The sequence below is a fragment of the Mastomys coucha genome, unplaced genomic scaffold, assembly GCF_008632895.1.
Source record: "Mastomys coucha isolate ucsf_1 unplaced genomic scaffold, UCSF_Mcou_1 pScaffold5, whole genome shotgun sequence".
Classification (NCBI taxonomy): Eukaryota; Metazoa; Chordata; class Mammalia; order Rodentia; family Muridae; genus Mastomys; species Mastomys coucha.
The window spans coordinates 63,026,352-63,035,371 of NW_022196911.1; the positions used below are offsets into that span (position 1 = coordinate 63,026,352).

The window sequence follows — 9,020 nt, forward strand, 5'->3', positions numbered from 1 at the left end:
GAAGAGAAGAGAAGAGAAGAGAAGAGAAGAGAAGAGAAGAGAAGAGAAGAGAAGAGAAGAGAAAAAACACAGCACACAACCAAACCATCCTAGCCTGGGGTACAGCTCGGTGCTGGAGCACTCGCAAAACACAAAGCAAGGTTGGGGTTCAATCCTGAGCACCCCTAAACCTGGAGGAGGAGCTCATGGTGATGGATGAAACATCAGAATGTTTAGACGTCGGGAGATCTTAAGACAGGAACTCCCTTCTACAGCTCCATTCACAAAGTACACTCTGCCTCTCTTCTCTCTCCTCCACAGAATGTGCTCGGGTGTTCCATGCAGGTGGAGCAAGGCTGGTGCTGTGTGGAAAGAATTGGGAGGGACTGGAGAGCCTCTACGCTGCCTTGACCAGCGTGGCTGACCCCAGCAAGGTAAGACTCTCTCCACACAGCCTGAGGAACCTCTGGATACCCCGAGCCTCATCATTGTTAGGGGTAGTTCCAGGGAAATGTGACAGTGGCTTTGGAGAAATCAGAGCTGATGGCACTGACCCTGACAGAGGCCTGTCTGCCCAACAAAAGGCTTATTTTGATCAGGGTGAAACTTGGGCATTGATCCCCCAAGTCTGTTAGTCAGACTTATAAATAACACAGTTAGCAATGTCCCAGCAGTGAGTTGTGACTATAAGTGCAGCTCACATTAAGACAAACAAACAACACAAGGCATAGGTTCATGGAAGAAATCAAGGAAGCCCCTCCTAAGCCATCCAGGTTAGAGACATTGCCTTCAGTGATCCTTGGGATTTAAATGGGAAAAAAAAAATTTCCTTACTCCTGAGACTGAAGTTGGTGTTTGCAAACAACTCAAAGGAATTCAGAGCCAACCCTGGCATGTGAGGAGATGGATCAACTAGAACTACACAGAATACTACATGGAACCTTTCTTGGGATGTTATTAGGTTTGGAGTCAAAACCAAGTTGTGGGAAATACTGGCTTCCAATCCAGCCTGTCTCAGTTTCTTTACTGTAGGATTTTTCAGAACCATTGAAATGCTAGTGTGGATTTCCCCCAAAGAACTTAGAGATTGGTGAATATTTCCCAAACATACATGACCCACAATGGGAACCTTCTCTTCAAGGGTGTATATCAGAGCTAACATTTGGCAAAAGTTGCCTTGACTCCAGGGTACTACCAAGCACTGTCCCCATCCTTACTTCTAAACCTGTAACATCTTGAGGATGTCCAGAACTGAGTTCAGCTCCTAGCACGTAACAGATGCTTCCAAAGCACTGTATGGAATACAAAATTTTGATCCAGATCAAGGGGTGCCTGCCAATGGCCAATGGCTGAATCTTCCTGTATCTTATAAAACAAATAGGGAAGCAATTTTCAAAAGAAACCAGTAGTATTCAAAGTTATGATGCTAGGACTGGAGTCAATTCTTAGTTTCCAAAGAGTTGCCTAGTTGTCAAGAATGGTTTTATCAGCTGAGAAGTCCTGGCGACAAGTTCAAACAACTGTATCTTCACACCTAATTGCTGGTCTCCAAAACTAGATTCTCCAGCAATCTCCTTCATCCCAGAGTTGTTTTACGTCTTCCCCTTGGTCTTGGTTTTGTTCCTCTACTTATTCTATGACTTTGATTCTATGCTGTTTGATTGAAGTCCCCCAACATCTCCAAGGAGGTAATCCCAAACATGTCTTGACTCTCTCCTTGCTCCAGCAGACATTCACCCCCAAACTGGTCCTCCTGGATCTCTCAGATATTAGCTGTGTTCAAGATGTGGCCAAAGAGGTCCTGGACTGCTACGGCTGTGTGGACATCCTCATCAACAATGCCAGTGTGAAAGTAAAGGGGCCTGCCCATAAGATTTCTCTGGAGCTTGACAAAAAGATCATGGATGCCAACTACTTTGGACCCATCACTTTCACCAAAGGTCCTGTGAGTTTCATTTTTCCTCTGGGCCTGTGGACCACCAGATTCTATGGGAAGACCTGTGGTACCACCAGGTGGCCATCTGGTTCTGGACAGATCCAAGAAAGGTCTTAATCTGAGCACTGAAAGCTTTCAGGTCCCCACTGGAGGTCACAAAAGGAAGTTGTTGGTCACAAAAGGAAGTGTCTTACTGATATACTCTTGCTTTGCTATGAAACTCTGCTCCTTGCCCAATACCTCTCCCCAGTGAGTCTGTCTCTCTGGACCACTATCTTCAGCTTTTGCCTGTGCTTCACTGCATAAGTCTTATAGCTGCTCTTCTTTAAGCATGATAATCAGTCAAAGGTTCTGTCTTCAGAAATGAAGAAGATGGGGCTGGGAGATGGATAAAGTGCTGGTCTTCTGAAAACATGTGGGCCAGATTCCCAGCATCACATAAAAGCCAGGTATGGTGGCACAATGACTGTAAGCTCTGCTCTAGGACAGCAGGCAGATCAGAGGATCCCAGGAGCTTGCTGGCTAGCCAGTCTAGTCAAAACAGCAAGATTCAGGTTCAATGACAGATCAGATCCTGTCTCAAAGAATAAGAGGAGTCAAAGAAGACACTTGAAGTCAACCTCTGGCCTCCATGTGTGCATTCACAATTGAACACACATGTGCAGAGAGAACACACACATGGAGAGAGAGAGAGAGAGAGAGAGAGAGAGAGAGAGAGAGAGAGAGAGACTAGTGCTCAACTACAAACAACTCAGTATACCTTTGACCTCTTCATCAAAAGAGGAGAAGCATTAATGTGTGTCCCTTTACAGTAGCCCCCAAAAGGGCCTGTTGGAGGGCCTAGAAGACATCCAGATAGAGATTTTCCATAGCTAAGTTCAAACTCAGTCCTGCAGTCTTGGTTAGGGTGGGAGATGGCCACTGAAGAGAATCCCAAATTAATCTTTCCACTCTAAAACCTGTATTGTTTCACAGCAGACTTGAGGGACAGCAAGGGCATGAAACTTATATCTATGTGAGGACCAGGTGCCCTAGCTGAGGCTGGGAAGGCATGTCCTCCGGTCACCTGGCTCCCATGCTTGGGCCTCCAGGAATGGGTCTCCAAGACAGAGGGAATGAAGCACCTGAGGTAGAAAGATGACTTGGCAGTGCTTCTAGAATTGCACTCCCAGAAATAACACATTTCCAACCATGCATGGTGGCAAATACCTATATTCCCAGGGCTCATGGAACTGAGGCAGGAGGATTGCCAGTTTGAAGCCAGGCTGGACCACATAGTGAGATTCTGTCTCAACTAAAAGAGAAAGGGGAGTTTTTCCCCAGCCCCATCCTTGTTGCCATCCAAGCAGGCCCATCAAAGGCATGACACTCCATCAACCTCGACAGGCCATTCAGTGACAATAAGTGAGGAAGGAAAAGAGAAATCTGAGGAAGGCCAGGACCAATGGATCAGCCAAGTTCTCTAAGGAAGAAAACTTATGGAATATATGTATACATATACATGAGTATATGTGTATATGTATATATGTGTGTGTGTGTGTGTGTGTGATTTATTAGAGTGGCTTACAGGCTGGGATCCAGCTAATCTAGCAATGGCTGTTTACCAACAGAAAGTCCAAATACTCAGTAGTTGCTCAGTCCACAGGCTGGATGTCTCAGCTGGTCATCAGTATACTACTCCAGATTCCTGAAGAAGTAGACTGTAATGCCAGTGAAGAAGTGGACTTGCCAGTCAGAGAAGGGAGGGTGGGCGGCGCTTACTTACTATCAAATTCTGTATCACTTAACGAGTACAGTGCTGGGTCATTTTATACCACCCAGCAGTGTGCCAGCCAACTGGTCTCTCTTGGAAACACTGGATCAAATGACTTCCTGGGGCCACCTCTATCTCTGTCCCTTATAGTCTAATAGCTGATGACGAGGTAGCAGAAACATGGGTAACAGTGGGGGTTGGGGTGGGGATCTGCCTCTATGACCTGTCAGTCTCAGATTTCTAACTGGGACTCCTTGTATTTTCTAGTTCTGCTTCCCAACATGATCTCCAGGAGGACAGGCCAGATCGTGTTAGTGAACAACATCCAAGCAAAGTTTGGAATCCCATTCCGCACAGCTTGTAAGTCACTAAGACAAAAATTAAAAATAAATAATTTTTTAAAAATGGAAAAAAAAAGGTCTCAGGGCAAGCACTGTTAAGTCTAGACTATGCTAAGGGACCACATGAGGTAAAGGGTGTCTGTCTCATCCAGTGATGAGATGGGTCTGGTGGGGGTCCTTTCATGTCTCAGTTCCCTGGGAGATTTGGGGATGTAATAGACAAAAATCCCTCTCCTCCCAAAGTTCAGTGCCACAGGTGCAAAGACATATGCAGCATCAATGTAATATAGCTGACACGATAGTCACACTCTTACATACATGTTACAGCCCTGGCTCAAACACTTCTTCTTCTACGAAGTGGTTCCCAAAGACTTGTTTGGGAACAAGAAGCATACACATCACAAAGCAGGAGGATGAGGGGCTTCCTCTGAGAAAAGGGGGTGGGGGAAGAAAGGGAGCAGAACCGAGGGGCGGAGCTTTGTACAGTAGCAGTGTCATAGCCAAAGAGGTTTATCCATGGCATACTTATCGCCACGGAGAATCCCAGGAGATGGGAAGCCCTGAAAGGGAGATGTATGTGGAGGAAACTGTAGGGGTGTATTCCCAGGATCTTTCAGGAGTCAGTGTGGTAGCAGTCCCACCTTTTTAATGTCCCTGTTGTGTTTATTTTTCCTGGGAGAGATGAACAAGTAGCTACTCACCCTGATAAAGAGCCAACGATAGACACAAGAAATAGTTCTACCCAAGTCAAGCTTGACGAACCAAAGAGTTTCACTGGTGCTGAGACAGGAGCTGGGTGACGAGTTACCTTATAGGAACGTGGATAACTCATAAGTGGTTACAGCACCGCAGGAACTGTATATATCAGTTCACTTTATATATCCTCTGATGGGGGGAGCTTCTTGAACGCCTCCCCATGGCAGACCATTACTGCCTCTTATTTGTAGCACCATGTGGTAGCATGCATCCACATTTCTTTCAAATGATGGTAAATACTGCCTTGCTTGGATGTACCAGGTTATTTATTTGTCCTTCTATTGATAGCTATTTAGTGAGTCCACTTTGGAATTATGAATAATGCTCCTATGAACATGCATGAATCCTTTCTGTGAGAACAAGGCTTCATTTCTCCCCGGTGCAAACCTAGAAGAAGAATTATAGTTAAATGTTTAAGAAACTCCAAGCCTACTTCCAAAGCAGACACACCCTTAGCATTCCCACCAGCATGCCATAAGGGTTCTGATTTCTCCTCTACTCGCCATCACTTGTGATGGTTCATCTAGATTTCAGCCCTCTTAGCAGTATAAAGATGTGCCCTTGCTTTAAACTTTCCTGTGTTCATGAAAGTAGAACTGGGTGTTCTGTGAGGTCTGAGGGTGGTCCTACTATGAGCTCTGAGGGTAGTCCTACTGTGTGAGCTCTGAGGGTGTTTCTACTGAGGCACAGGAGATAAAAGGCCAGGATCTTACCGAGGTAAAGGAGATAGGAGGCCAGGATCCTACAGAGGCATAGGAGACAAGAGGCTAGGATTCTAGTCGATGCTTTTCCACCTTTGGCTGTGGAACCTAGTGTCATCACGTGACCGCTCAGCTTCTTCTTTCCTCTTCATAGAGTAGACACAATGGCTCCTCTGTCTTTTCACAATGGACTCTCAGCATAGTGGTTCTAGCCCCCACCATCCCCCTTAGCTGCACTATTTGCTTAGCATACACCCTCCCACATACTTCCCATCATCTCTGGATTGTGAGAACTCCCTAACACAGCTATGGAGAAGTTGCTTCAGTGTCCTGTCTAGGGAACAAGGATTAGAAGAAAGTCTGTGTGCATTTAATAGACATACAATTATTTTTCTGAGTATTTCAGTCCATGGTTGGGGAACCTATGGATCTTGAGGGATGGATTAAATTGAAGAGACAGCAAGTCACACAACAGGGGCAGAGATCCAGTGAGACAGTGGATGAATTAGTTGTAACAGTCTAACCCAGGGAGTCTGCAGGTCGCTTTCAGCCTTGAGCTGTCTGCCCTCTTGTCTAAAGTGCAACCCCAGGGAAGCAGGGCGGAATCCCTTCCTGTACACATCTCTGGCTGGTCTTTCTTCCAGATGCAGCCTCCAAGCATGCCGTCATGGGTTTCTTTGACTGCCTCAGAGCCGAGGTTGAGGAATACGACGTTGTGGTCAGCACCGTGAGCCCAACTTTCATCAGATCCTACCATGCTTATCCTGAGCAGAGAAACTGGGAGACATCCATTTGTAAATGTAAGAGTTCAGAGGAGAACCCTGAGTCTGGGGGTGAAGAAGCTAAATCTTTTGGTCTCCAGTACCATGTAGACAGCACCCCAAAGCTGCAGCCAGAAGACCTTGGCTGAGCTAGACACTCACCCTGCTCAACAGCTTTTCCCAGACTTAACAACCCGCACATGGGCTTTAAGAACCACCCTGCACCCTTTCTGAAAAGGCAGCTCCACATGGCGACTAAGCTTCTCCAGCCAGGACAGCCTGTACCCCAGCTCAGAGGCAAGCCCTTCATAAAGCTGGCCCCATTTCCCTTTTTCCCTTTAGAAAACTGGGGAAAAGGTTATAGCCCACAGAGAAGGCTAATTATTCTAGAATACTCTAATGAAGGATGCTGCCCTTCACCCAAAACTTGAGGTCTGCATTAAGACACCAAAATAACTGAGCTGGAGGACAGAGCAAGGAATGCCAGCGGTCCTGGGCAAGCACAGCTTCACCAGAAAATGACAGGCCTTCCTTTGCTTTCTTATTGCCTTACGTCGTCCCTATCCCCGTCACTATGAAGGTACTGAGGAATAAAGGAGGTAGTAGACCAAGCAGCAATGGTTGGAGGGTGAAGTGTTACCCCCAGAGCTGAGATCAGAGGTTGGTAGAGTGTTAGTACACCATGACGCTAAATATGCATGCAAGCATCTTTGTAGTCAGGGGATTTGAACGCCATGGCCGGCCTGGCTTGTGCTTCCAGTCTTTTGCAGGAAGCTGGCCTACGGCGTGCACCCAGTGGAGGTGGCTGAGGAAGTGATGCGGACAGTGCGGAGGAAGAAGCAAGAGGTGTTCATGGCCAACCCGATCCCCAAGGCTGCCGTGTTCATCCGCACCTTCTTCCCCGAGTTCTTCTTCGCTGTGGTGGCCTGTGGGGTGAAGGAGAAGCTCAATGTGCCAGAAGAGGGTTAACCTTGTGGCCAAAGGGATCACTGAAGGGGAATAAAGGCTTTCCTATAGAGTGCTGGCTCATCTTTCCTCTCCCGCCAGTGAGGTCACAGGCCCTAACCCGCTAGGGATCCCTGCTCAAGGCTCCCTCCCACAGAGGAGCCACGGTAGAGCTGCGGAGCCTCTAGATGTTTCCCACACAAAATCGGAGGCACGTTTCCAGAAGCTTCTCTGCTTTGGTGGATGACAACTGATCAAAAGTGCAGAAGCTGTAATACATCAAACGTATACATTATCTATATGCTATGGCCTCAGAAAAACACCCCCATTGCTTACAGAGGGGTATGCCAAGTCAACCTCCAACAGCCAGAAGGCACTGGGCAAACTTTAGGGCTGCATTTCCCAGTCCAACTTCCTGTAGGATGGAAATGACCTTTGAACTGTACCAGCACCAGTCACCTGTTAGAAATTGAATTTTAAATTTTATTTAATAGAGAGTAATTTACACATGATATTATTTAATTATTTAAGCATGATATTATAGAGACTGTCATATACTGATTATTATTGTCAATCATGTTAACATTTTATATATTATATAAATATATCATATAACATAAATATGTAAAGCTAAAGTATGCCCATAATAATGACTAATATTAATATGGTTATTGATGTTAATATTTAATATGGTATATTATATAATACATTAATTATATAATATGTCACAATACACATTACACACATAAGCATATATATTGTGAACATGTATGTAATAATATGTTTATGTTATACATAATGCTGCATCACAATATACTTCTTATTAAATTTAAACTAATAACACCCTTCATTGGAAGCACAGTTCAGCCCTTCTCCAGTTGGGGTGCAGGCACAAATGGCCAGTTTCTTAGATCCTTTGTGGTTGCTAAGATCCTCCACCCTCAGGCACCTGTTAGTCCAGACTTTTTCAAACCAATGCTCCTTCTAAAGCACGAGGCTCAGTTTGCTTATAAAGACAGCAAATGATTCCTGGACTCTAGGAAAACGTGGGCACATGTTTTTGCACTAATATTGTAACCTTGGACTCAAGCTTTCTAATGTTTACAGATGAAAGGCCATGATGCTACATTCCTAAACCTGTCACTTACCTATATATCTGTATACATACATGTATGTAAATTGACACTTAAAAGTAAAACCAAGGGGCTGGAGAGTTGGCTCAGTGGTTAAGAGCTCCAACTGTTCTACCAGAGGTCCTGAGTTCGATTCCCAGCAACCACATGGTGGCTCACAACCATCTGTAATGGAATCTGATACCTTCTTCTGGTGTGTCTGAAGACAGCTACAGTGTATTCACATATATAAAATACTTTTTTTTAAAAAAAGTAAAATCAAGGGCTAAGGAGATGGCTCAGGGATTAAGAGCACTTGCTCCTCTTCCAGAGGGATAAAGTCCAACACTCACGACCATCCATAACTCCAGTTCCAGAGAACCCAATGAACACTTCTGTCCTCTACAAGCACCAGAAAGTATACATACATATGCACAGGAAAAACACTCATACACATAAAATAAATCGTTTAAAAAGTAAAGAATGTGGGATAGAGAGGGATTTCCATGGTTAAGAGTGCTTACTGCTCTTGCAAAGGATGGTCTCCCAGGATCCATGCTGGGCCCCTCACGAGAGCCTGTAACTCCAGCTCTACAAGATCTAACTCCTCTGGCCTCTGCAGGCACCTCTGCTCACATACACATACCAATGTGCAGACATGCATAGGTAGCCATAAAATAAAATAAAATAAAATAAAATAAAATAAAATAAAATAAAAAGTCTTTTAAAAAACAAT

The 9,020-nt window shown here is 45.1% G+C and overlaps 1 protein-coding gene across 1 annotated transcript in view; it reads left to right on the forward strand.

Annotated features, from left to right (window-relative positions):
- The window catches only part of Dhrs7c (dehydrogenase/reductase 7C), a 25,527-nt gene extending 18,282 nt beyond the window's left edge, over positions 1–7,245 (forward strand). Inside the window, exons 3-7 of the mRNA XM_031352032.1 lie at positions 301–413; positions 1,709–1,919; positions 3,936–4,028; positions 6,111–6,266; positions 6,988–7,245. Coding sequence (XP_031207892.1) covers positions 301–413; positions 1,709–1,919; positions 3,936–4,028; positions 6,111–6,266; positions 6,988–7,196 — 782 coding nt within the window. The 3' untranslated portion in view covers positions 7,197–7,245. The remainder of the gene's footprint in view (positions 1–300; positions 414–1,708; positions 1,920–3,935; positions 4,029–6,110; positions 6,267–6,987) is intronic.
- The last annotated feature ends 1,775 nt before the right edge of the window (positions 7,246–9,020 follow it).